Genomic DNA, 27978 nt, shown 5'->3' with positions numbered 1-27978 from the left:
CGTCATGCATGGAGCCAATACTCTATATAGCACTTTGAGCAGAGAGAGGTAACTTCCTATCTACAACTACCGCCTAAATGCCACAGAAATGTCACTTAGAGACACACGAGCAACACCGGGAGACAGACACAGACACACACGCACTCCGACACATATCAGTTATCATGCCTACCTCTGGCAGTGGAGAGAGGGAATGAGAGAGGGAGACAGAGAGAAAGGGGGAGATACGGAGAGCAAGTGAGAAAAAAAGCATCGGTTGCCTTAGCGACTGAGACATGTAGAGTCTGCTAGAGTAAGAGAGGGGAGAGAGAGCGATGTAGGGAGGGCAAGAGACTGTAGGAAAGAAATTTAAATGCTAATTATGTGTTTTTTTTTTTTAAAAACTGGTTCAATTAAATGGACGCAGAGGAAAAGAATTGAATTTGTCGAGGCAAACAGAAATGATACTGAGGACGACATTAATAAGCTCATTTCAGAGGCGGAAGGCTAAAAAAAAAAAAAAAAAACTCTTCAATTATGTTTACAAAAACAGCAAGGACACCCCAGAGAGAAAGAGACAAAAATACAGCAAAGAGGAAGGAAGGAAGGAAGGAAGCGAGGGGAATAAAGATGGAATAAAATTTAATTTACATTCATTTACACAGGTTGCACCGGCAAAGCGGGGCGACGAACTGGTGTTTCAAGAAGAGACAGGGTCAGATTGAAATAAAAAAAGACAACGAGAGATGCAAATTCGGAGGTGAGAGTCACACTGTGACAGCTTTATTGTATATGGAAATAATATTTACATAGAAAACAATCTGCCTATCACTCACACATACGCACGCACACACACACTTTTTCCATCCATGCGCTCCCCCTCCGACACTGACACTCCGTCTGTCACACTTCACTCCCCTGCACCCTCCTTCGCTGTCACTACGCTCCCTCCCTCTCATTTCCTCTTCATGGCTGCAGGCCGTGGTGTCCTCAGCGTGAGAAACCAGCACTCATTGGAGAACGCAGCGCAACCACGAGCCGGACCCTCCGTCCTCTGCGCCGTCAGACCTGCTGTCTCTTCCTTCACCATTGTCATCATCATCCTCGTTATCTAAATTTGACAAGCAGGTCAGACAGATTCGTCTCAACATCTAAAATTAACGCGACAGTGTAATCTGTGATTCCATGGTTAGTCATTAAGCGTGTGAGTCAATGAAGACCTGAAGATGTGTGAAATTGCAGTGTGTGTATGTGTCTGTACCATCAGTCTTCTCATCATCTTCTGTGTCCCCCTCTGATTCCAGTGAGCAGGAGTCCAATCGACTGTCTCTCTTTGCCGTGACGTCACCCCTGTAACATTTACACCCACAATTAATTAAACACCTATTATCAATAGAGGTGTGTGTCAGACTCAGTTAAATGCCAGTAAACCTGCAGGATTAGCAAAGCAGTTGACCTCAGAAGAAACAATGAATATTCACGGAATATATACAGAATATAATTGAGCAGTTTATACTAAAATCTCTTTCTCTGACTAGTGTTTACAGGTGTTGTGCCCACCTCTGCTTCCCGGAGCTGGGGAGCTGCTCCCATACGATGAGATCATGACCTCCAGTGACCCACCGGTGGTCTCCGCTCCCTGTGGTCCAAGCTGCAAAGCAGAGGATTCTGGGAGCATCAGGCCAGGTCAGAGAGACCAGGTACTGACACTGAGGCAGAGAGAACACTGGAGGCAGGAGAGGGAGTGGGAGATGATGGGAATGGAGGTCAACAGAGGGAAACAAAGTGGTTTCGATTTTGTCTTAAGTCCTTATTGTGCTGTCACACTCTCAGAGTGGAGTGAGTAACTTCTGGTTGCACATGGTTGACTCACAATTTAGCATGCTCTCTCCATTCGCCAGATCATAGCAGGAGCCAATTAGGAGGCCTCCTGTCTGGTGGACACAATCTGTTACCCCAGTGATGCTGCTGTGATTGGTCAGTCTGGATGTCGTTCCTGTGATAATTGGACAGATGTTAGGTAGTGGGATTATGCATATGTCCCTGCATCTACTTTCCCTTTTCAGACTTTTTTTTTCTCCCTGTCTAACGCACACACAAATAGATTCTGCCCATCCCAGTCCAGAGCTCACCTGTCCTCCAGTGCAGGATCTTGAGCCAGGCTTGACCGTAAGCCAGGAACACTCTGTCTCCCCTTGGGCTGAGGGTCAAACGCCCACCTGGCCCCTTCCCGCAGCCTGTCACCTGGCCGCTCCAGTGGTGCAGCAGCCTCAGGGGGTCTCGATTCGAACACCGGTTCTCCCACACAGACACCCCTCCCTCAGCTGAGCCGCTGAACACCAGCGGACCCTGAGACTGTGGAGGGCACAGGAGACACGGTTGTCATGGTGATCTGAGTCTTTACTCAATGTGTGTGTGTGTGAGAGGGATAGATAGAGAAAGGGGAGAGTGTACAGTGTGTTTGTGTAAATGAAAAAGAAATGTATGAACAGTTTCAGAATGTACGTTTCTGTGTGGCTGTTGGTTATAAATGGATTGTGTGCTTTGCATGATAAACAACAAAGAGGATGACAATGATGCGCTACGCTTTAATGCTTTAGGCACATTTTGATGACTGCAAATTGAAAAAATGTGAATATGCAGCTGTGGATTTCAATATTCATAAAAAGCCTTTTTGCTCAAAATATGTACAGTATGCTCTCTAAAATTGGCCGAGCTTACATCTCAGCAAATATCTTTGATTTCCATTTGAAAGCAATAAACAAGGAAAGCTTGTGTGAGGAGAAGAGTGTAGAAATATAGCTGTCTGATTTCCTTTTTCACAAATTAATAATCAAGACTTCTGAAGCTACTTTAGACAGCTTTTGCAGAGAGAAAAACACTGCCGTGTTTTTGTGTCAGCCACTGCATTCTTAAAAACAGGCTGAAAATGAAAACAGCCTGAGCATCCTGAGGGTGGACAGTGTGTCATGGCCAGCAGGTGAGTGACCCACCCACCTGGATGGAGGTGACTGCTTCCTGATGAGCGTTGATTGACTGGCAGTTTTCGAAAGTGTGCCAGCTCCAGGCTTGAACTTTCCCCCCGTCTGCAGGGTGACAGAGTGTGAGGTTAACATGTGCTGACAGGCGGCTGGCAGTCATTACTGTTGGTCACGGTCGACCCACCTGAGCCTGACTGCCTAAACTGTGAGCCTCCATCTCTCTGATTCACCCTGATAGCCCTCTGCTACACTGACTAACTCACTGGAAGATCATGCCACTGTGTCAGACTCTGCCTACATATTAACAGGTATATGAGACATACACACACTGATATAAAATAATGCATTCATACAAGTATGTATGGAAATGTCTGCATGCCTGTACAGAAATAGGTATCAGGTGACAAATACGATGTGATACAACAACTTCTAACTCCAATTATTCTGTCCACTGTGTCACTGGCTCTTAGTTTTTGCACATGCACACAAAAACACACCTGAGCCAGTGATGATGTAGCCGTCTTCCTCTGGCACAAAGCAGAAAGCAGTCACAGCATTGAAGGTGTAGATAGACTTAACACACTGCCCTGGAGGTAAAGGGAAAATAGTAATTTAATTGACAGGACACAGACCACCAGTCAGCCAGGCATACATTGATTACGAAGCACGCACACACTCACAAGTTTCCCAGACAGAGCCCTAAGATGCTGTCTACTTTAATAGATATATTTAAATATCCGTGTGTGCATATTTGTGTGGTTAAGCATACCAATGCTCAGGGCCCAGATCTTCACATAGCAGTCTGCCGAGCCACTCAAAATAAACCTCTCCTTGTCGGACAAAGACAGGGACCAGGCTGACGAGAGGGCAAACACAGACAAAAGAGCAGGAGGGGACAGAGGAGGAGGGGGAGGAAGGAAGAGGGATCAGAAAGAAAGAGAGAGAGAGAGAGAGAGAGAGAGAGAGAGAGATGAGGACAAAAAGATTAAGCTGGAGGAACCTGTAAATAAGTGATGATGCACAAAATGAAAAAAAGACAGCTTGCAAGAAAGACACATTAAAAAAAAGGGATCAAATAATTAGCACAGTGTGAATATAGTTTGATTGGGCCACATCGTTTGCAGCACTTGCAGTTTCAAGTTGGGGAATCAGGTGTGAGGGGAGTGTAGGAGGAGAGCCAGGGAGTTCAAGTGATGGAAGGCTGCCTGCTTCAGACAGACAGTGAACTCTCTAAAGTGTCTAGTGAGGTTATCTCTCGCTGGGGTTGATCTGATGAACTGCTCCTATAATTACCAGACTGCAGGACACAGGCATTACTCAGCTGTACCCGGCACACATGTGAGGATGTGTGTGCGTGTGTCCTCACCCAGCCTCTTGCAGTACTCAGGGGGAGGTGCAGACAGACAGGTAACCCCACCAGTGTGACCCCCCAGGTTCTTGTGCTCCGTTGCTGTGGGAACGTGCCACACCTTCACCGTCGTATCTCGGCTTGGTGGAGAAAGATGGACAGAGTGAGAAAGAGAGGACACAGGAAGAAGGAAGAATAGTCAGAGAGAGTGAGGGGAGAAGGCGGCGAAAACAAGCAAAGTTAAAAGGCGTTCGACATAAACCGCAAGAGAATTGAGCCGAGCGTTCGGGGCGGGGGAAGAAAAACAAATACATGTCAGGCAGCGAGGGAAAGAGCGGGAGCATATTAAGTGATAAATTAGGTGAAATGTTCACTTTGCACATCCATTATGCAAATCAGGTCTTCTTTGCTGCTTTACCTTCCCGAAACCACCAGGTTGTCAACGGCAACCACACAGGTGACTATGTCATTGTGACCCTCCAACAGCCTCAAGCGAAACTTCGCCTTCTCCCATGACGCTTTGAGGGATGTAAATTCAGCTTCTGTAAAAGAAATGATTTGTGCAGTTAGTAATGTTGACTCATCAGTACCCCGGCCTGTTAATCTACACAGTTCTTCAATATGGATTAGTCTGCCACTGCAAAGTGTGAAGCTAATTTAGCTCCAAGGATGCAAAACACAGGCCCTGTCTTCAGGGAAGCAAATGCAGCCTGTTGGTTTTTCATACTGGCAGCCACACGGGCTTTTAGGGACTCCTCCGGGCATAAATGTACAATCTGATTTTAGATGTTAATCGCAAATTAAGGCATTGCATTGTACTTTTTACTGCCTGTGATAAACTGTAATAACAATCTCATCCAGCCACTTTTCTTAATTATCCCACCTTCCTGTCGCAGTTGCTGCTCCTTGTCAAAGTCTGGACAGCCTCCTGACACGTCTCTGCGGTGATCTGACACCTTGGCGGGCTCTGTCCTTTCCTGCTGCCTGCCTATCTCTGCTTCCCCTCCTGTGTCCCTCTGCCTGGCAGCCGGAGCTGGCGTTGCTTGAGCTTTGGACTCCTCTTCTCCCTTAAGGATCTTGGAGGCTGGAGGCGTTTGTGATGGAAGGGCCCCAGGAGCATCCTCCCTGTGCCAGTGCCGAAAGCAAGAGCTGAATGAATAATCAAGATGTAAACTGCACACAGCCTCCTCTGTGACAGCGAGCATACCTGTAGAGTCCCATACTAACAATAACAGTACTTCTTAATGGGCTCCTAGTCTGTGTATTAGTGTGTTTCATTCAGTCACACACACTTGCTGATTTCAGAAAAATGCCTCGAGGAGCTTTAATAGGGGGGATGACATCCCTGAGTGATGTTTACATGACACATTATGAACAGTAGAAAGTTTCCATTTTGTTAAAGCATGACAGTATTTGACCTCCAGTGTGTTTGGATAGACATACAAAAAGATCAAAGGCTTCAAAGTGAATGTTGTTGCTTTTGAAGAATTATGTTTCTCTCCATCTGCTGCCCCCCACTCCCACCCCCCCTTGCTGGTACCTCTCCCTCACTTCCTTACACTTGTCTTTTCATCTTCTCCTTTTTTCCGTCTCCCACAATCCCCAGAGTTTGCTGCGGGCCAGAAAGCTGCAGCTGAAGCTCAGCCAATCTGGAACGCAGCTCCGCCTTCCTGGAGATCTGAGAGGGAGGAAGGCACGAGATTGGTTGTAAACCAAGCTACTAAATCCACAAGTTGTTTATATGCACAACCAACATACTCAGCCTGTCTTGATTTATTAGACTGCAACTGGCGACATACACCGCACTCCTGACTGATTGTGAGTTATGAAATATGCATGAATGAGTGAATTAGGCATGTCAGCTTGATATCAAGCAGATGTTTCCTGAGTTAAAGGAGAACTCCACCAATTGTACACAGTTGTTTTTTACTCAGTTTACTTGTCAAGTACCACTCAGCCTCTTGAAACAACTGTATAAAGTCATTTGTATTTCTGGTGGAGTTTTTTTTTTTTTTAATCTGAGAAAATAACCCTGATTGTATCCTCAGTGTTATCTCGGCTTGGGCTTAGAGGCTACAAATTTTAAACAGAAACAGGGGCTGTGGTGTTTGATAAGATAGGGACATTTACCAGGCAGGGAGGGTCTAAAAAAAGACACTACTGAGTTGTATTACGGGAAATGTAGTATTCGAAGGGATTCGCCCATACTGGAAACTAAAAGCCAGGATATCTCATGGCTTTGATTTTTACTTTGTGAGCAGTGGTGGCAGAAGAATTAAGCTATTTGTACTGAAGTAAGAGTAACAATACCTCAATGTAAAAGTATAAAAGTACAGAAGTATTTTATTGAAGTATTGTCAGCAAAATGTCTTTCAGTTAATTATAAATAACTGTTGGTTCAGTGAATTAATTTCCTCCATACTAATGCGTCATTACTTATGAATCTGTAACATGTTTTCTATGTAAAATCTAAATCTGAAAAAGCACAAGTAACTGTAACTGTCAAGTAAAGGTAGTAGAGAAATAAGTGCAATGTTTCCCTCAAAAAAAAAAGTGGCATATAGTGGAAATATTCAAGTTAAGTACAAGTAGCACAAAATTGTACTTAACACTTCTTGACAGTAAATACACGTAGTTATAGAATGTTCCACCACTATTTGTTATTATTATAGAAGTACCAATGTGGTAAGTCTAAATCCATGAACTTTCTCCGGACACGATAATAAGGCGATAATGCATTGTAAATAAAGTTCAATTGTTTTGTTTTAAACCATTTTCTGGTTAGTTGTGGGATATTTCATGGTGTACTATATATTCAGACAAATGAAATGCAACTTATTCACAGAAATTACATACTACACCGGAAACCCTCACTACCTAATGACCCTCAGCTGTAGATGTGTGGGACACCACTGAATACATTTATTTTCCTGTTTCCAATTAGGGATGCAGGGGCTGTTCGGTAAAGAAAAGAGAAAACGTTGTAGGGCATGGCCATAACTTATAAGAATCAGATCCTGCCCTTTAACAAACTCAGGCTCTTCTGAAGTTCCTGATGATTATATTTTGTGATGCACTTTGCTCAAAGTGTGAGCCTCTGATCTTCTGAATTCTTGGGGCAAAAACTGTGAAATTATTCCCTCCACCACTATTATTAATTCATGTTAATCACATGTTTGCTTATTTATGATAACAACACCGTTATTGCAAGTTCAAGAAGCCTTATTTTACGAATTTACAAGATTTCAGCACCATAAGCTGTTGGAAACCAGTGGGAAATCTATTCAGGATTTGCCAAATTCACAGAGATCACATCACAAAATAAAAAGGCAGATGAAGCGTTTCTGTACCTTGAATCTCTCCTCTGGGGTTAGACTGATTTTTATTTCCAGATTCTCAATCTGTCTCAACTTCTTCTGCAGCTTCCTCACCTCCCCCATTTGTCTAAAGCGCCGCAGGTTAATTACACCTTAAACTATCTGACTGACTCTCGAGTTGCCGGAAAGCGTCAAACACACAACAACATAGCTTTTTAATCAGAAATCTTGTTTTTTAATAAATAAAATTTATGTGTGTGTGTGTAAGAATGAATCACACAGCTCGACGGTGTACTGGAAGACGTGTCGCCGGATGTTGACGATACTTTACACATACATAACTGTCCTTACAGCGCCATCACGTGTACCTTCGAGGTATTGCATTTAAAACTGTTAATAATAAGTATAGATGTGCATGTTGTGTCGTTTCACGTCCATTTATTTACAAGGACATGGCTGTGTCTTTGAGAATTAAACTTTTAATTCGGTTTATTCACAGACCAGGACCTAAAAGTGACTCTGACCACTGGAGGGCAGAAACCGTAGAGCAGTGCTGCCTTCAATTGCTCCTCTCTCAGCTTGTATTTTTGAGCTTCCAAGTCATACATTTTATTCGTAAGTGCTGCTTTGTACCACAGCAACAATGTCAAGAGGACGAGAGGTGTCACAGGAAAGTCGTTCATAGGAACACTCTTTGGTTGACCTGCTTTCACCTAATAGATATTACCAACCTAGGCTAACTCCAAAGATAAGGGTGAAATGGTATTTCACAATAATGAGCTGCGTTTGAAATTTGTCTTGAATTATTTCACAATGTTATGATTATATAAGTTTATATATAAAATTGTGTCAAAAACAATTTTGATAATCGATTACTCCTAGTTATATAGGTCCTATTGTAAACAAAAAAATTCAAAAAGAAAGTGGAAAGAACTTAACCAAAGAGACACTAATCGACAAAGGAGATTGTTACTTTCAATTTTTCCAATCTTTCAGTTTTGTCTAAATATATTATCTATAATATATAGGGGCTTACATAGTATTTTACAACTGAACACTGGGCTTCCTTAGTTACCATACCATTCATCAAACGTTTCCAGTGTCACTGACACTTACTGGATTCTGTTATTTTCGACAGCAAGTGAAGGCACCATTACTGGCTTTCTCCCCTCACAACTTGAAGCTAAAATCCTAAACACGAACAAGCAAAAAAATATATATATATATCAATACAGATTCGTGTTTTTACCGCTTCTGTACAGACAACAACCAGCCGAAGGAGGCCATGTCACACTTTAAACATTTCAAAATTAACCGTTCCTCAGTTAAAGGAAGTGACATCAAAACACGGACTCCTTTTGTCTGACGACCTTATCCGGAGGAAGTGAAGCTCAGACGAGGCAGCTGCTCAACCGGAGGGGAAAAAAAAAATCTTAAAAAAAAAAAAAAAAAAAAAAAAAAAAAACGAAGCGGGAGGGGGGGGAAACTTAAGTGGTTTGCAGGAATTTGGACAGATTTGGAAACTGTGTCCAAATCGTCCCGGCCCACGGGAGTTCCGGGGAGGGAGACGGAGTCGTCGGTACCGGTAAACGCCACTATTCTCCATGCAGTCGGTAGTTATTTTGTGGTAGATTTGCACGACTCTGCTGCCGCCTCTCCGCCCGTCTCCACAGCCGGAAGTCTGTGAGGATGGTCTATTGGTTTTTTTTTCTCTTCGCTTCAGTTTTTTCATCCTTTGGGTTTTTTTCTTTTTTTTTTTTTTTTCTTTGCTTGTTATTTTTCCCAAGCAGGAGGGCACTACAGACACACTGTGCTGCCTGCTAACTGTATGTTAATCAGCACGTCGGGCCTGATTAACTACAACATGCAAGCAGCCGAAATGGAGTCCTGCTTTTGAGCTACGGCTTACTGTAAACATTATTATAGATTATATTTAATTAAAGTTAGCGACATTTGCTGCTTTGTGTTGATTCCCCTGAACCCACTTACGGCTTCGTGGCTGGATCTGCCGTAAACAACACACAATTTTTGGCAGTTACTGTATGTTCGCGCTCAAAACCATAAAAAACATATCTTACAGGGAAAGTCCAGTGCAGAAAGTTGACCATTACCCTGCTTTATCGATGTTATAAACAGTCCAGGAGCATAATCTCTTATATACAGGCATGAATATGCGACTGTATTGAGCCAAAGACAAACTCAACCTCACAGTCTAAAATGTTATTTCTGCTTTTCAGACCATATGGACGGTCCGTTTCTCTGTCCGCCATGCCTCGTCTTTTTAGTTAGCTACTAAACCTTTATAATTCGTATTATGAGTAGGTCTACCTCTGTTAATCTCTGTTTATTATTGTTATTATTTTTAATTTGACTTTTGCCACAAGGATCCTACAGGGCTTCATGGGCCTAAGGCTACGTTACCATCTGGGCAGAGTGCCTCAGCAGCCCCACATTTTCGGGGGCCCTCAGAAGCCCCAGCTTCACTGTGTGGCATTTAGTTTGTGATAATTTGATTATTAGCACTTTTCACAGGGCATATTTTGACACGCCACTATAGTAAAATCTCTGATGTTAGTGGCTGCCTCAATTTCAGGGTCCTGGTTTTGTTCATGTTGTTAACTGGCATGGTTTACTGGGGCAATTGAATAGAGCAGAGCCATTGTTAATGTTATTAGCATCATCCATGCTTTTCCCTCTAGGACAAGTTAGAATATCCGCTGTGAAAAAGGACCATTGTAATTCTGTCTGTCTGGACCCTGCTTTATTACCTAATCTTGAATCTTAACGAATGGTCTTGTGTTAAAATGCAATTTTCATTATTCCAGTTGATGTTTTGCTCACAAGGTGCCTATTCCTAAACTAATTTGTGTTTAATGCAGTTACCAGTCAGCAAACCTGGGGGTGTGTGATATTCTAAGCCTTTAGGTAAGCCCTTAAACATGAGATATTGGTCCCGTATTTATAAGAGAAACTATTGATCTCCAACAGAAAACAATTGTATATGTTTATAGGTGTGGGAAATCATTGAGGTTTTTCCAATTAGAGAGTAAAGTAATAGGCCACTTAAGCATTTATTACTATTTCTAAATCATTCTAATAGTAAATGATGATCTGTTTTGTAGTGTTAATGTAGACTGTGTGCTCAGTTGCCAGTTTATTAGGTACACCCAGTTGAAACTAATGCAGTCTAATACAACAACTTTGCAGTAAATCCAACCTTAATGAAGGCTGTAATGTTGGGTTTTTGTTGAAACTCCTTTAGAGACATGCTGATTCAATTTTATGGGCATTTTGGCAGCTGTAGTTTGTTGTCCACCACAAACTACGGCATCTATAATGACCATTGTAGTATTGACATTTCTGACATGTCTGCAATGTTATTTATTCTTGCTGTTTTTGTGTCATTTCAGAAATGATGGAAGATTCTCATTTTAATTCATCATATTTCTGGTCTCCCGTCCCTCCTGTGCCAGGACAGGTAAAGCTGGACAACACATGTATTTTTATCGGGCCAGTTTGAATGCTGACTTAATTTTAGGGCAAATTATATGATCATCAAGTTTGTTTTGAAACACGAATCCTCATTCTTAAAACTTTTTTTTTTTAGTTCAGTAGCTGGGTTAACCCTGTTCCAAAACACTATTGCCAGATCTCACATTGGGGTCCAGTCTGGTCAAATCAGTGTCTGATCAAATGACAAAATCTCTTCTCTCCTGACAGATTGAGAATGCCATGTTCCTGAACAAGGTGAAAGAGCAACAGGAAAAGAGTGCTACCTTCTCTCCTTCCACTGCATCCCACTATCAAACAGCTCTTCTCACCATCCCCACTCCTGGGGCCAAGACAGATGGAGGAGGGCAGGCTGGTAGCGCGGCACACCTCCACCCTCCTCACAGCACCCAGAACATCACGGTGCTGCCTGTCCCCTCCACAGGCATCATGACAGCAGGTGAGTCTGCTTCTGCGCAGAGAGGCGCCTCTGGGTGTTTCTCAGTTTGAGGCTGTTTTTGTTTATTTCACAATACAAGGGACATAACATCAAAATGATTGAAGTATGATTTCAAAACAGAACAAAGACAAAAGATTTAGGCTGGACCAAGATCCCGCAAGTTAAGTTCTGAACCATAAAGTAGCAGCAGTGGATTAAATGATTTAGTTGATGCGTACAAATTGAAGCAGCAGTTACTCAGGAGCTCTAAGCAGCACTATGGGCTGTCTCAGTTTATGCTACTACTTCAGGGCTTTCCTCAAATAATGTAACAGTAGTGCTGAACTATCATACTCTTTTGTAGCATACACTTTTGAAACTGAATACTGTGGCATTCTGGAGAAATTCAAACTGTTCATCTCAAACTTTAAACTGTCCATGATTTTGCACAGTTTTCCGTCTCCTTAGTAAAGTGTGATTATTTCTCTCACACTGTTTCCGTTTCTGTCTCTGTCTCGCTTGGTGCAGCGGGTCTGGTCATCACAACTCCTCAGGGAACGCTAGTCTCTCCCACCTCTTCTCAGTCGTTTGTCTCTGGTCATCCAGCAACAACCATGATTGTTTCGGCGCTCCATTCTACAGGTGAAATACACATAATGACACAAATACCGTATGATACATTTAAATTATATCCAATACGTGTTTTCTAAAATGAAGTTGAAGCTTTCATCCTGTGTAACAGAAAATAGTGAGAGTGCTACTAAAATGTTCCTTATCAAAACCTTACCCAAGCACACACAATTTCTAATTTCAGTGCAAAGTTATAAATTCAAACATGGGACTAGAAAAACTGAGCTGATAAACTTGACAGCATTTAATTTTGTATTAGAGATTGAACATGATGAGACCCTTTTGGCTTTTCTGAGTGTTGTTTTTCTCAGTGTCCTTTTTGTTAGGCCCAGGCTGTGAGAGAGAAAATAAAATCTGATTTTCTTTAGCTTGCTCTCAGAGTTTAAGGCACATATTGATCTCAGGGGGCACAAAGTGAAAGAACCAGAGAATGAACAGCAAATAATTTAATTTCTCATCCTGGCGGTGTTAGTAACTTATGTTTCTACTTCTTAAGTAAAAAGCAAAAATATTGTTGTTTTTTATTGTTTTAACTCTTTCTAAGAGGTCATATTCACCGCTCACCATTTTGAGATAGTCTTGCAGATTTTCACCAAGAAATAGTCAGATTTTTTTTTTTTAAGAAGGAGCAGATTCCTTGTATCTGATTTTTGTCCAAATTCCATGTCCTTGCATATTGAACTACAAATATAACTATTTGTGAAAGAAATATGACTTAAAAAATGAGACTTCCTGCACCCCACATCAGTACATCAGTTTTCAAGTCCTCAGTTGTCTCTCCTCTTAATGTTCTGCTTTTGTTATTTTTATAGACAAAAAAGACGGGGATGGAACGTCCCACGTCGTCGTGATGCCAGCGCCCTCGAAACGAGGCAGGAAGAAGAAGACATCTCTGCCCAGGGTTGGTCCTGTGGGTGGACCAGGAAATGAAACGCTAATACTGGCTCATCTGACAGCTGGCAGCCAGGTAAAAATATATAAATGTAAATCTGCGCTATAAAAAGATGATCAGATAAGTCAGAATTTTATTTTTGACAGGTGGCATCTTTGCAGCATCACAGTGGGGACCCATATGACCTGTCAAATGAAGAGGAAGACCATGGCCCAAAAGATAGCACTAAGACATACAGGTATGATGCCAAAAAAGAAAAGAAAAAACAAGCAACACCTGCTGTGTATCCCCATTTCTCCTTGCTCTAGCTGTGGAATGCAAGCACACCTGTTCTTCTGTTTCCTGTTGAAATCAGCTTAGAGATGTTGAGCTTTTATAGATCAACTAGACGCTGCCAGATATAAGCACCTGACACACACACTTCACTGCATGTTGTGGCAGAACATGCCTGCTTTGTAGTGGACAGTTGATTCGTTCTCTTAATGTATTTGACACACAAATACATCAGTGCTTCGTAGACGCTCTCTGCACACATTAGACATGAACCTGCCCTCTACTTCCTCTTTGTTTTTATATAGCATGCTCTTTCGGTTGTGATCTCTCTAGCACTCTTGTGTCCTGCTCTTTCACTTTTTATAGTATCGACGTACCTTTCCCCTTCAATTTTCACTGATATCTCCCTTGGCATCTTTCCCTGTGTTTACATGTCTCTTACGTTTGACTGAACCAACTTCTGTCCTCATTGATTTCTCTTTTATTATTCATTTTTCTTTTCATTTTTTTGTCACATCTTATTTCTCTCTGTGGGTCATTGCTTCATTTTCCTCCGTCCTTCCATTATCCTCTCTTAACCCCCCCCCTTCTCTTATTTTCTTGTATTTCCTTTTCTGTATATGTATCCTGTTTCCTCCCTCTCGTTCTTCCATCCTGTTCCCCCCATTTCTGTGTCTCTCCGCCTGTAGGTGCCGGATGTGTGCTGCGACCTTCTTCAGTAAGTCTGATATGCAGATCCACTCCAAGTCGCACACAGAGGCCAAACCTCACAAGTGTCCTCACTGCGCCAAGTCATTCGCCAACTCCAGCTACCTGGCCCAGCACATCCGCATCCACAGCGGGGCCAAGCCTTACACCTGCTCCTACTGCCAGAAATCTTTCAGGCAGCTCAGTCATTTACAGCAGCACACACGGTACTGCAGCCCCCCCCCCCCCCCCCCCCAATATTCCTTGTCCTGTTAACTTGTCCTGTCAAATTCCTTCTTGAAGCCCAGACTCCTGTCTTCTTCCTCCAGGGGAAGAGAATGGAGCGGTGTGCAGATGCATATTACACTGCCATGTAGATGTTGGCTCGCATGCTACCAATCCAATCCAGAAGTGACCTTTTCAGAAAATTAGAATTCAAATTGCACCTTTTAAGTTGGGCTTTGTCCATAAAAAGATTTTCCATAATTTATACACTAATCAGAATGGCCATTTAAAATGCATGGAGCGCTTGTTATACGAATTGATATAATCAGAATATTTGACCCTTTCGTTCTTTTTCCATTTGTGTGTGTGTGTGTGCACAAATCCTTGCCACCCTGTGTACTGTTTGCACTGCTTCTTTCCTGCTTTACACACCTTTACATGTTTCTTTTGTCTGCACGTTCTGTCATTTCTTCTGCCAGTGCTTCTTCCACAGAAACATACACGTTTACACGTCATACATTTAGAAATACATGTTGAAATAAAAACTGTTAGGCAGGCTTTATTCCATTGAGCTTCCCCATGTAACCCACTGTGTTTATCTTATGAATGTTTTTCTTACTTTTTCCATTGAATGGTGATGCTCAGTAGAAATCCTTTGCTGCCATGCTGTGCTTTCATGCTGTTGCTGTTTGTTTTTTGTTTGTTTTTTTCATTTTTTATTTTGTGTATCCTCAGATTAATTGATAGTCACTTCTGGTGGCATGTTGATTTGCATTGATCAATTACAATTATTAAATTACAGTATTTTAACTATCATTTGTAAATATATTTCAATAGAACATGTTGCCTTTGAATTTCAAACATCGAATTTTAAAAGCTGGTCTAGGTTCCAAATATTTCACTGTTCCATGCTTTCCTGTAAACATCTGGAACGTCCTTCTTTGAAGGTTTTGAGAAATTTAGGGAAGCACATGTGTCAAGCGTAGTATCATGTGTTTTTCCTAAATCTACCCTTATAATCGCATGTCCCTTTCTCTGTCACCTTCCTGTCTGCCCTTATCAGGAATCACACAGAGTCAAAGCCTCACAAGTGTCCCCATTGTACCAAGTCATTTGCCAACTCTAGCTACCTGGCCCAACATATCCGTATCCACACCGGAGTGAAACCCTACACCTGCTCCTACTGCCAAAAGTGCTTCAGACAGCTCAGTCACCTTCAGCAACACAACAGGTAAGTGAATCGCTGGTCTTGGGTTTCTCATCTGCCACTGTACCTTTCTGCAGTCAGGTTAGATCGCCATGAAAGTGATAGCAGTGCCTATATGTACATGCATGTGCTTGCTTGTGTCTTAATACAGAATTCACACTGGAGATCGGCCATACAAGTGCATCCATCCAGGCTGTGAGAAATCCTTCACGCAACTCTCAAATTTACAGGTGTGAAAGAATTTAAAATTCCTGTCCAACTGTGCATGTCATGTTTATGTTATTACCTGTACTACAGAACACTTCACTGTACTGTGACACTTTTAGCATTGTTCTTTTTTGAATAAACATTGTTTTCTCAGTCTCACCGGCGTCAGCACAACAAGGACAAGCCCTACAAGTGCCCCAATTGCAATAAAGGATACATAGATGCAGCAAGCCTGGAGGTGCACATGTCCACACACACTGTCAAACATGCCAGGATCTACTCGTGTGGTCTCTGCAACCGCTCTTATACCTCAGTAAGACAAATGTCCATTTCTGAAGAACATTTCTACATGAAACACTATGAATCGCCTCACTGGCAACAGACACCTGGCAGCTACTTTACACCGTGTAGTCATGTGTCCACTGTTTCCCCTCTACCTATCCTCCCCTCATCTCAGGAGACCTATCTGGTGAAACACATGGAGAAACACAACCCAGACCAGTTGACTGCACCAGCAGTCGTGGCAGCGCAGCCGGCACAACAGAACCAGAACCAAAGCCAGGCTGGAGCTCAGAACCGGGTAGAGAGCGCAGATGGAGGATCAAGCCGCCCCGGGGGAGCTGGGAGTGGGAGAGCGGGTGGAGGCCAGCAGGGACAGAGCCAGAGCAACTACCCGCAGACAGAAAACATCTCCTGTCCATTTGACCTGCACCAGTATAAGACAGTGTCTGCCAGTGACATCCAGTACAAACCAGTCAGTGTGGCTGACATTACTTCCCACAAGGACCTCTGTCTCACTGTGTCAACATCCACCATTCAAGTGGAGCACCTCAACTCTTAGAAGTGATGAAAGGAGGGAGTGTGGGGTTTGGGGAAGTTAGAATTAATTCAAAAAATACATGAAATGGAGGCGTCAAAGGATAAAAGCAATACTAAGATGAAACAAGAACTTTGGAACATATGACCGTGCCTGAACGATGGTCTGTGGCAGACAGGACAAATGATACGGTGACACAGTATACTGAGGACTATATTTTTTTTTTAGTTTGTATCTTATTTTCTTTCTGCCTTGTTTGATTTGTTTTCCTTTTGCTTAGCTGTCATGTTTTAGTAGAAAGTGCATGTAAAGGCCGCAATAAAGTATGCTTCAGTCCATCACAGTGATGGTTTTACAATAAGAGGAGAGTCAAAGAAACAGTGCTTCTGTTGTTTTATCATCTCCTGCTCTTCCCTTCAAATACAGCTTTGGCCATAGCAATTTATGGTCTCTCTGCTGATCAAATTGGTAGTTAACTGTGAAGGTAAATTTTTATACTTTCATACAGAGACTTTCAGTTTTTACTCAGTGTTATTACCTTTACTATGTTGTAAAATACATGACTGCAGTTAATTCTTTTTGACCTTAAAAGGGATGTAGAGGTTATTTCTTTTTCAGGAAAGAAAAAAATATCAATCAAGTATATATAGATATATACTACCAGTTTATAAATATTGATTATGTGTTTAAAGGATGTGGTAATCCATATAACCTATTTAGATCCATTCACAAACCTTCACATGACCTTTGGGGGAGTGATGTGCCAGTTCATGTTTCATGTAATTCTATTGTACTGCTTTGTGTGTATGTCCTAAGAATATTGTTATCCAAATGTGTACTTGCTATTATACTTCCACAATAACATTTATGATGCTTCTTTATAGACATACTGACACATCTGACATTTGTGTTTTTTTTCTGCTTATAATACAATAAACCCTCTGAAATTTTCTCATTGGCATTTTTTTCTGTTTCACTCTAAGCCAAATTAATTTTTCAGTGCCATGCATATACACATGTACACATTTGGTTTTATTTGTCCTGTTGTTTTTATCCCAGTTCTGATTGATCAACTTATTTGTCTGGCTGTTTTATCATAAATTTAAAAGCCTAACCGGTGACGGGGTCTGCAAATTAGCTTGCCCATATACGTCACATCTGTTGCATTGCTTATCTGTATGTAACAATGTTTATCTGTATGGTTCCTGCTAAATAAACAAATTAAATACCAATTTCCTTATGTACCAAAGTGACTTTATGAAGGGGCATTAATGTAATTGTAAAATATTTTTAATCTGCTTAATATTTTCTTAATTTATTGATTAATTAGTCTGTAAACCGTTAGAAAATAGAAATGCCCCATCACAATTTCCCAAAGCTCAAGTTGCCTGAAAAGTCCAAAACCCCAAAGACAGTCAATAGCAAATATTTGCTTTTTGGCATTTTGGTTTACAAAAAATATGTAAACGATTAAACTGTTATCAAAGTAGCAGTTGTTTACTTTTGTCGAATTACTTATTGATACATTTTTGTGTTGTCTATTCATTAGACGTAGATAATTTTTATGTTCAAGAACAACTGTATGATGAGGATGTTTGAAATATATCACACCTGAAAAGCAGAAAAACGTCATGCTGTTTGAGTTATGCAAAATGGTCTTAATGATACTTAATGATGCTCTTGTGCATCCAGGTATATTTATTGCATGTCTGCTCTGCAGGAATGTGCAAATGTGTGTGCTGTTTACAAAAGTGGACAGTACCATTTAAGAAAGGGCGGGGGGGGGGCTACTCGCAGACGACATTTTTACAGTTGACGTGTGTAATGATATTTGGAGCGAGACTGTTTACTCGTCGCAAAGCTTATTCTAAATAGGACCGTTTGAATAAAGCCAAAATGATCTAAACTCGGGCTGTTTGTGAACTCCTAAACTTGGTTTCGTCCACCATTCTCTGCAGTCTGCAGTGGATATGGCGTCACTTACTGAAAAGTGTAGGAGTCGAGAAACTTCACCCATGTAAATAACGTCAATAAGAAAGCTGTGTGACAAGCTGTAGTTAGCAATACACAGTTCATATATATATATAAATAGATATATTATATATTAACCAGCTTGTTTTTAAATATGCCCCGGAAAAAGCCATTTAGCAACAAACAGAAGAAGAAACAGCTACAAGTCAAACGGGAGAGAAAGAGAGGTAACTACATTTGCCGTTAGCGTTGCCATGCTAGCGTTAGCAGTTAGCTAACGGTTCGTGCTCCACAGCTAACTAAGCGTACTTCAGCAGCAAACTGTTCGCTTGTCTCTGGGTCTGTGTAGTGTTAAATACGATTTCCAGGCAAAGCACAAGAACACTCGCTTAGCCTGTAAAATATACCTCCTATCTTTTGTGTTAGTTAGCTGCAATAACAACTTGCCCTCGAACTTGACCAGTGTAAATGGCAGAACAGAATAGCACAGACTTGCCTGTTTGTTTCAGAACCGTTAAAAATAGCATATGCGAATGATTTTTAGTCCTTAACACTACAGTGGTATAGTGGTTTTGCATTTTTATATACTTATGATGATGCCATTTTATGTTATTCTTTCTTTTTTATGTTTTTAATGCGTTATGTAAAGCACTTTTAATTGCATGAAATGAAATACAAATAAACTTGCCTTGCCTTAATTGCCACCAAATTTAGGAAAATCATTAAAATATTCCTCTCTGTTTCAAAAACTGTAGACTTAATACCTCATTAAGGATTCACTAACATATTTCAAAAATTTCTTTTTTTTGTGTCCATTTATACAATGACTCGCAAGACAATGATCCATTTTCAATCTAAGGCCTGTCTTCTGTTCTGAGTTAACACTCAAGACAAGGAGTATTAATCAATTTCTTCTCACACATTTCTCAACATAAATGTCTTAAGAGATGCTTCTTGTTGGCTTTTCTGTTTAGAACAGAAATGACTAAAACAGTTACTTGATGATCAAAATTATTGCAGATTAATGCAATCAATTAATTGACTAATCATTGCAGCCCTAATCAGAATCTGTAACAGCCAATATGAGCCTAACAAGTAGATCTTGCTACTGGATTCAAGAAAGCGTGATCCCTGACCTTTGTCCCTAACTCCCAGGTGATACAGGTTCTGGGCCGAGCAGCCGCAATGCCAGTGTGGAGCGAGGAGATCGGCAGTCAGATACCTCAGACAGTGAGACCACTGACGTTAGGAGAATAAACCAGCAGCCCTTCAGCAGAGAAGGTAGATATGACCCCAACAGGTGAGTCGTCAGTATCTTTACTAATGCTCACTTTGATTCACTTTAATTAAAATAATGGTATTGTTAAAGAGTTAAGATTCTGCTTAGATAAATACAGAGTTTGTACTGTGTGTCTTTCGTCTGTCATTTATAGAAACCTAAAATGTATTGCCTGGAGCATCAGCAGTATTCTTGGATTAGCAAAAACGTTTCTACTTTATGATAATTAATTGGAGCAGTGTGTTAGAGCATGTAAAAGAAAAGGAGGTCTGCTTTTGAACGCTGTATTTTAGTGACTTTATTCTATTAGAAATGGCCTTATTTTGTTTTGTCTAAATAAATAAAACTAAATAAGTGAATTTTGTTTAATGATGATGTGAAATCACTTATAAGATATGGCGACCCACAGTCTTACAAAGTAACCATATTAATATCCCCTTTTTACTCCTCTCTTCAGGTTCCGACTGCACTTTGAGAAAGAGAGTAAAGAGGAGGTGGAAAAGAGGAAGAAGTTGGCCAGGGAGAAGGTGTTGCAGCCAGTCTCAGACAAAGAACTTGAAGTTGACATCAATGACATCTATCCCTCAGAGAAAGGTCTGGCTGTTTTTTAATGCCTTCCGCATGACAGTCTCAAAAAAAAAAGCCAAACAGAATGAGCAGAGTAGGTTAACGGAGTGGGTCACTGCTTGACACTCTGAAACTTGATTATCCACTGCTAGGTCTTGGTTTCCCACGACGGCCGTCCTGGAATTATGAAATGACACGAGAGAGCCTGCTGAGGAAAGAGGAGAAGTCATACAAGGAGTACCTGGATGATCTGCACTCCAGAAACCCTCCTGGCTCCCTCAGCCACTTTGAGCACAATCTTGAGGTAAGAAACTTAACAAATATGATACACGCTTAAAGACTTTTTGACAACCAGTGTGCTATTGCTGGCCTGAGAAACCAGTTTTGCACATGGAACGATTAGGCTGCCAGATGTGGGACTTAACTTCCAGCAATCTTGAATCACACACAATCTTGAAGATACACACAAACATCCATGGTGACTGAGGCAGCTTCATTTTTGTTGTACACATTCCAATATTGTCTCTGCAACCTAAAATAACTCAGACAAAGACAATAACTTACCAAGATCATTGTTGTACTTTGTTGGAAATGTGGTACTTGCTGTATATCCATTCCATTCTTTTGTATGACATACCTGTATGTTGTCTAGTATTTTCCACTGGTAACCAAGTACTGTCATATCTTAACCTACATGTGTTATTGCTCAAGCTGTGAAAATGCTAACATTGTTTTTTGAAAACCCAAAACCTACAGATCAGTTATTTTCAAAGCGTAGGCTGAGCTCAGGTGGCACATCGTAGCAGTAGCAGGGCTGGAGCAGCTGGTGGTGTAATAAGTGACTTTCGCTAATCTAGAGATGATGGCTATTTAAGTGGTGCTGCGGATCAAAGCAGTGTAAAAAATAACATGAATAATCTGCTTGTTTTTGCCTGTGTGACTGGATTTTAATTTTATTGTATCAACACTGAGAATTAAATGAAATAGAACAACAAATATCAGCTTAAAGTAGTTTTTAAGAACAGAATTTCAAATGTATAGACATCGCTTGCATATTTACAATATTAAATCTATTATGCTTCCCACTCCTTTTTCCTTTGTTTTAGACATGGAGACAGTTATGGAGAGTTATGGAGATGTCCGATGTCATTCTGCTCATTGTGGATATCAGGCACCCGGTAGGTGATCTTAAAAGCAAAACCCTGCAGAACAGATTAGGCCACTAGATGGAGACACAGTCAAGATCCATCTCAATACCTGATATGGTGTTTTTTATGTATCAGTTTATGTACCTGACACATTTTTAAAATTGTCATGTGTTTTTGTTTTTTTTGGGGGGGGGGGGGGGGCAATTTGGTCATCAAAAATAATTGTCTACATTGTAAGAGACTTTGTTTTTATACTGAATGGACACATGTATAATGCTGTATCCTGGAATGTGACAGGATAAAAATATAAGTAAAATTAAAATTGATAAAAATAAAGATAGACAAGTTAAGAGCTTTTACTGAGCACAGAAGTAGATTTGAAGGCAAAGAAAATAAAGAAAAGGAGAATATTAGCCCATGTGTTACTTCAACTTCAAACACGTTAAAATGTTTGAATGTTTGAACTTATAGAAATGGAATTGAATTTTACAAGCATTTGGCTTTAGTCATAGGAAAATTATGGTGTGACAGTGTGACAGTAGATTAAAGGGTCATATTTTAGATGCTGATTCCAGTCAGCAGTTCAGTTTAGCAGCATCTCACCATATTCCTCTCTGACCATTTGTTTCCCTTCATAAGTTTCTAATAAAATCTGATATATATTGTTATGATCTTGCTGATGAAGTGAGGGACAATGGTTGTATTGAGCTTGCTGCTCTGTTCATTGTGTGCCAGTGTAATTTACTGCTCATGATTTGATTCCAAGTTGAAATGAAACCCACTTCTTAGGATCTAATTATAAGATGTCAGCTTCTGACACACTTTATTTCTAATTTCATTGCAGATACACGTTGTGAAGTGAATTCACTTCCTCTATTTAGAGTTTCCTGCTTCAAATCAAAGTTAAAAACAGAACAACTCATTTTGAGCCTATTAATAATAATATGATCTTGTGGTTTATTTGTTGAATAGGCCATAATTACTATTTTTACAAGGTGTGTCCTCATGTGAACCACCTAGGTGCTGCAGTTCCCTCCAGCCCTGTACCACTACATCACAGGAGATCTGCAGAAGCAGGTGGTCCTGGTGTTGAACAAAGCTGACCTGTGTCCTCCCCCACTGGTGATTGCCTGGAAACACTACATGACCTCTCAGTTCCCCCACCTGCAAATAGTCTGCTTCACCTCCCACCCTGGACAACCCTACAGCACAGGTGAGGAGAGGGAGAGGGGAAAAACTGGTGGATTACAGTGACACATATAACAATGACAGCAGACAGACAGGGAAATTGAAATAAACCTGCCACTCACTGAACCTATTTCAGTGCAATATCACCAAAATATCCTGCTGTGTGTTTGTCTGCAGCTCTCATTGCGACAAGAATAACCATCTCTCTCTCTGTCTCTCTCTCTGCTGGCTTATAGTGCTCCAGAAGAAGAGGATGAGGAGGAAGGGAGACTGGGGTCACGCTGGAGGTCCTATAGATATCCTGAAGGCCTGTCAGGAGATAACAGCCGGGAGAGGTGGGTGTTTCGTTTTCATCTAGCAACCTTATAATAAAACCATTGTCACAGCACAGGCAGTAAGTTGTCCACATACCTCTTGTTTCTTCACAGTTGACCTGTCCAGCTGGGAGCAGAAGATTCAGAGAGATGCTGTTGCAGAGAGACTCGACGGGGAGGGTGCAGATGAAGGAGCGGAGTCGGTGCTGATGGAGCATCAAAGTGACAGCGCTATGGAGATGAGCAACCCATCACAGGAGCTTTACAAAGATGGAGTTCTCACATTGGGCTGTATAGGTATTATACATCTATGTTTCACAGAGAAGTGGAGCCGTGTAGCCAGATTGACTGAACAAACATCCTAAGTAGGATTTCTCAACACTTTCTGAAGATCAGAGAATTGTATCACAGTAGCAGTAAACTGGACAAAAGATTTATCAAGAGCAGAAGATAAATCTTGTTTGTTTCATTTTAATGTAATGGAAATACAACAGGGTCCATGATATTTCTTACCAGATTTGTTGGATGTTTTACCTTGAAAAATTCAAAAAGTAGAAAGCATTTAGACTTTGAATTAAATTCCTAAATTATTCCTGAATTAAGACTGATCATAAACTCACCCTTTCTTTTATTCCAGGCTTTCCGAATGTTGGTAAGTCATCTGTTATAAACAGCCTGGTGGGGAGAAAGGTGGTGAGTGTGTCTCGAACCCCAGGCCACACCAAATACTTCCAGACCTACTACCTCACCCCGACAGTCAAACTCTGCGACTGCCCTGGACTGGTCTTTCCCTCACGTGTCAACAAACAGTTACAGGTACAAACTCACTTTTGTCTGCTAGTGAGCAGATGTGACTTTGAGTTTACTCTGCTGTTCAGGCTCAGTGGAAACTCAGTTGGGTTGAAAAGCACCTTCACACAGCTCTGGGGAAAAAAAGGATTATTGATTTTATACATTCCCACTTGATGTCTTTCAAAGACTCTTGATGAATTCAAGGGGTATTTTGTGTGGTGGCTTCTTAACAATAGTTTTTGGAAACTAACTTGTCATTTTCAAAACAAAATCAGGTTTTGAACCTCTCTTTGATTTTTCTTTTTTGAGCATTTTCTTTCTCTCTCTCTTGTATTTGATTTTTACCATTGTTTTTATGTTGTGTAGATTCTTGCCGGCATCTACCCAGTGTCTCAGCTGCAGGAGCCCTACAGCTCAGTCGGTTATCTGTGTGAGAGGACTCCCTTCCTCTCTGTGCTGAAGCTCAATCATCCCAGCTTGTTGGAGAAGGAAGCCCATCTGAGAAACCAGGGGTCTGAAGAGCTTAGCTGGACTGCCTGGGATGTGTGTGAAGGTAAGACGATTCATAGTGTCACCAAGCATCTAATGTGCAAGTTTTTAAGAGTTTGCAAACCACGTGTGCACGGTAGCTCACCTACTTTACCATTACTTACCAGCACCCAAGTCATGGCCCGTTATCGATTGTAAAATCAACATCTTTCCCATTCACAAGTAAAAAGCCAATCCCCACTTGGAGCCTGTGAAGTAAGAGAATGGTGTCATTCTGTCTTCTGCCAACAAATTCCATGGAAAAACCAAACCAAAACCAAAAACTAACTCCCGTTAGTCTTGTCTCTCACTACTCACTGATATCGTTAGCCTGTCTGTGGCACTCAGCCCCAAGTTCATTCATTCCTACCAAAGGTGTAAATCATCAGCAATGAATTACAAATACATGCTTTCATTTTTTTTTTTAAAGAGGTGAAAACATCTGGGGATTGTAGTTGTTGGTGAATGTTACTCAAAATGGTAAATACTGCATCTTTTGAGTGACTATTTTCAGCCCTGGATTTGGTGTTAATTTATGGCAGCAGGAAAGTGTTTGGGAAATGAACTCAAAATAAACCTAAGCACCCATGTTCATTTTAATGATGAACATGTTTTGATGGGTTTTTGGGAAGAGTGGAGGTCCATAGCTTGAAGGAATAAGCTACATCAGTCCTTGGATACACAGAGAATACTACTTGACTTTTATTTATGGCTAATACCATGATGTGTTATACTGTCACCAAGACCTTTCTTTCATTTCTTCCACATCTCTTTATGTTATTTAGCTTGGGCAGAGAGGAGAGGATATAAGACAGCAAAAGCAGCTCGCAACGATGTTTATCGTGCAGCTAATAGTCTCCTGCGGTTGGCAATTGATGGCAGATTGTGCCTTTGCCTCAGACCACCTGGCTACAGCTGCCTGAGAGGTAAAAGAGGCTCTTCCATGACTAGTAATTTCAGCTTCAAGAGTATTTGAAAAGTTGAAACGGCAGATGGGTAGAATTAATTTATTTTGGGGATTATTTACGGTCTGCAGCGCATTGGGAAAATCACCAAGACTTGCCGGAGATTATGGCTCTACAAGGAAGGACGACGGAGGATGAAGGGACTGGGGAGAGGGACGATGAGGAAGACGGCGAGTCCAGTACGGAGCCAGAGGAAGAGAGAGACCGGGATGCAGATGATGATGAGGATGGAGATGGGGATGATGAAGATGAGGGGTTTGGACCTCCAAGACAGAAGGACGAAAAGCCATCTGGCTTCACCGTTAACATGTACAATGTACTTCGGGAAAATGAGTGTGAGTGATAACGGAGGGAAAGACGAGGAGGAAGAAATAAGTTGTTCCGCTTCCCTGACTTTTCCCCCGTCTACCTCAGTGCACTTTCCATTCCTTTTTTGTTCCGAAACCTGCATTCCTTCTCATTTGTTCCTGCGCATCCACTCTTCATTTCTCTACCTTCTCTGTATATTAACATGATCTATTCTACTTAATTCCCCGATTTCCTTCCTACTATAATATACAGAGCATATTCATGTATTCCATGCTGTGCCTCTGCTCTGCTTGTTTATCCATGAAGCTTGTTCTTTAATGTTGCTTCTAGGAATGGGTTTGGTTTGATTAAATCTTTCTTTTTTGCATGTATTTCTCAAAGACAAATGAACAACTAAGTTCCCTCAGCCTGGAATAATCAACCAACTGGTTTTCAATCTCTTTATTGATAAGTGACCTCATAGCTGAGATGCCAAAGTTCAGGAAAGGTTGAAAAAAACAAATCAGATGCACTGTCGAGATGATGTCATTCACTGGAGCAGCCGTTTGGCTCTCAGAGCAGGGGAGATTTAAGACCATGACTCTAAATCTTCTTTATAAACCACAGTATGTCTCAACTTTGGTTAAAGGGTGTGGGATGGGATGTGGAAGATAAAACCAATATTTCTCACACAGTTTTTCAGTTACCAGTATTATGACTCCGTTAGAGAATCATTTATCTGAACTTTTGGGTTTTCTATGCTGTATCTGAGAGTGATATTTAGTGTGGTTCTACACGGTCAGGAAATTTCAGAAAAATTCTGGGATGGGTGGAGGGAAAGGTTTGTTGTATTGCTGGATGAGGCTGTTTCAGGAATTTAACCTGTAGTGTTTTAACTACTACAACAATGATCCTTAGATGCTGATAGAGGTCTACAGTATTTAGTGCAGGATTTGGCGACACTCCTTCAACATGTTTAAATGCTACTGGCAGCACAGTGGAACTGATCCAACTGTGACTGCTTAAAAATCAGCTAAAGGAATAGTTCGACATTTTTGGAGCTATGTTCATTGGCTTTTTGGCCAAGCGTTAAATAAGAAAATCGATGCCACTCTCGCTGCAAATAAGAAGTTGGAGACAGGAGGCAGTTAGTTTAACGTAGCACAAAGACCAGAAAACAAGAGGAAACAGCTAGCCTGGCTCGAACAGCACCTCCAAGGAAAATTACCATAGTACGTCTTGTTTGTTTAAGCTGTGCAAAAACCAAAGAGGAAGAAATCCCACGCTGCGGTTTTACAGGAGGTCATGTGTTGAACTGTTTCTTGGTTCCAGGCTACCAGTGGAGAAGCCAGGTGACTGAGCTTCACAGGTTCTGTTAGTCTGTTACCTTTGCATGGGATTTCCAGTCTTAATGCTAAGCTAAGCTAACCAGCTGCTGCCTGTGGTTCCATATTTACCATACAGACATGAGAGTGGTTCTCATCTAACTCTCGTCAAGAAAGTGAACAAGTGTATTCACCAAAATGTCCCTGTTCCTTTAACCACACAGACAGAGAGACTGGCCTCTACAGCTTCCACCTGTACTTCATTCTAAATAACATTACACACTCCGTCTTTGCTATGTTGTTGGTTTTATGAAATATAAAAATGACAGTGTACAAATTTAAGGTCCGGTCGCATAATGCTGTTAAAAACACCTGCTGCAGGTGCTTCTCAGTCTTGGTCAACGCTGGTTTTTTTTTTTTTTCTTCCAACCTTTTCTTGATTATAGAAAACTGACTTGTTTTTTTTTGACCAGTCTCTCTCTCTGAAGCTTGATGGCCCCGCTACAATCCTGAGTGCTGAATTATTATTGTGTGCTGCTGTTGTACCTCATTCATGTGTTCACGGAGGGAATTCTACAGCACAGTGCTGTGTTACCATGTAATACATCACACTGCAGACACATGCAGCCATTTCTGCCATTGGTACAATGTAAAGCAGTTACTCAACACTACCAATGATGTGAGAAACGTGTTGATGTGGAATTTTTTGGAAATATTTAATCTGATGGTGTCTGGAGGGTGTGATGTGAAGGCTTGAGGTGTGTTCAGGCTATTTGCTGCATTCCTTGTTTCATTCCTAGTACGCCTAATGATGAACTGGACTGCTTTCTGCAATAAAAGAAAATAATCCTCTAAACCATCTTGCTGTTTGTAATAAGTTCTTACTGTGTTCGCCATCTTAAGATAATGAATGTATTTATTTATTTTTACATTAAGAAAAAAAGTCATCCACACACCATGCCTCAAGTAAGCCATGGTTAAACTTTTCCTTTAAATGATTTGACAAAACTTGAGAGGAGGTTTGTGATCAAAGTGAGCAGCTTGGACGTATTTGAATGAGCTTTGTCAGACTAATTACACTTGGTATTCTGTCTGAATGCCAAGTAGACATAGAGATATACA

General features: G+C 41.1%; 3 protein-coding genes across 8 annotated transcripts; 2 read left to right on the top strand and 1 right to left on the bottom strand.

The window, feature by feature from the left end:
• Positions 1–732: 732 nt before the first annotated feature.
• Positions 733–7951, bottom strand: si:ch211-154o6.3 (uncharacterized protein LOC563854 homolog). Its single transcript, XM_041044224.1, has 13 exons — positions 7659–7951; positions 5868–5986; positions 5192–5433; positions 4727–4850; positions 4327–4448; positions 3730–3816; positions 3458–3547; positions 2977–3065; positions 2112–2334; positions 1853–1975; positions 1540–1705; positions 1241–1329; positions 733–1090 (listed from the first exon to the last, which is right to left on the bottom strand). Exons 1-13 carry the CDS (start codon positions 7746–7748, stop codon positions 990–992), a joined length of 1665 nt encoding a protein of 554 aa, XP_040900158.1. The 5' UTR covers positions 7749–7951; the 3' UTR covers positions 733–989.
• A 1049-nt stretch (positions 7952–9000) lies between these two features.
• Positions 9001–17442, top strand: znf384b (zinc finger protein 384 b). Of its 6 annotated transcripts, none has more exons than XM_041044213.1 (12): positions 9004–9210; positions 10505–10550; positions 11036–11103; positions 11346–11574; positions 12082–12195; positions 12996–13150; positions 13237–13313; positions 14038–14262; positions 15324–15491; positions 15619–15697; positions 15829–15987; positions 16132–17442. In XM_041044213.1, the coding sequence occupies exons 3-12, from the start codon at positions 11038–11040 to the stop codon at positions 16513–16515; spliced, it is 1656 nt and encodes a 551-aa protein (XP_040900147.1). In that variant the 5' UTR covers positions 9004–9210; positions 10505–10550; positions 11036–11037; the 3' UTR covers positions 16516–17442. The 6 variants fall into 6 exon arrangements, with proteins under 6 accessions (XP_040900144.1, XP_040900145.1, XP_040900147.1 ...); XM_041044212.1 differs by having other exon boundaries at positions 9005–9210; positions 13222–13313; XM_041044210.1 differs by having other exon boundaries at positions 9001–9210; positions 13222–13313; positions 15829–17442.
• Positions 17443–18471: 1029 nt separating this feature from the next.
• On the top strand, positions 18472–27715 carry gnl1 (guanine nucleotide binding protein-like 1). Its single transcript, XM_041044206.1, has 12 exons — positions 18472–18689; positions 19618–19762; positions 20199–20335; positions 20461–20612; positions 21415–21486; positions 22477–22669; positions 22881–22979; positions 23073–23255; positions 23596–23774; positions 24117–24303; positions 25064–25204; positions 25315–27715. Exons 1-12 carry the CDS (start codon positions 18617–18619, stop codon positions 25584–25586), a joined length of 1833 nt encoding a protein of 610 aa, XP_040900140.1. The 5' UTR covers positions 18472–18616; the 3' UTR covers positions 25587–27715.
• Positions 27716–27978: the final 263 nt, after the last annotated feature.

This window comes from Toxotes jaculatrix, chromosome 8 (assembly GCF_017976425.1).
Source record: "Toxotes jaculatrix isolate fToxJac2 chromosome 8, fToxJac2.pri, whole genome shotgun sequence".
In the NCBI taxonomy this organism is placed as follows: Eukaryota; Metazoa; Chordata; class Actinopteri; family Toxotidae; genus Toxotes; species Toxotes jaculatrix.
The sequence above is the reverse complement of the archived record's forward strand: the minus strand, read 5'-3'. Positions and strand labels throughout refer to the sequence as shown.

Bases quoted from the DNA above. Each gene is read 5' to 3' on its own strand.
- gnl1 (XM_041044206.1), top strand. From the start codon at position 18,617: ATGCCCCGGAAAAAGCCATTTAGCAACAAACAGAAGAAGAAACAGCTA. The intron at 18,690-19,617 runs GTAACTACATTT...CCTAACTCCCAG, and splicing joins CAAACGGGAGAGAAAGAGAG to GTGATACAGGTTCTGGGCCG. The intron at 20,336-20,460 runs GTCTGGCTGTTT...ATCCACTGCTAG, and splicing joins CATCTATCCCTCAGAGAAAG to GTCTTGGTTTCCCACGACGG.
- si:ch211-154o6.3 (XM_041044224.1), bottom strand. From the start codon at position 7,748: ATGGGGGAGGTGAGGAAGCTGCAGAAGAAGTTGAGACAGATTGAGAAT. The intron at 4,851-5,191 runs GTGGGATAATTA...TTTCTTTTACAG, and splicing joins GCAGCAACTGCGACAGGAAG to AAGCTGAATTTACATCCCTC. The intron at 3,066-3,457 runs GTGTGTTTTTGT...GTCACCCTGCAG, and splicing joins CTACATCATCACTGGCTCAG to ACGGGGGGAAAGTTCAAGCC.
- znf384b (XM_041044211.1), top strand. From the start codon at position 11,038: ATGATGGAAGATTCTCATTTTAATTCATCATATTTCTGGTCTCCCGTC. The intron at 11,104-11,345 runs GTAAAGCTGGAC...CTCTCCTGACAG, and splicing joins TCCCTCCTGTGCCAGGACAG to ATTGAGAATGCCATGTTCCT. The intron at 11,575-12,081 runs GTGAGTCTGCTT...CGCTTGGTGCAG, and splicing joins CACAGGCATCATGACAGCAG to CGGGTCTGGTCATCACAACT.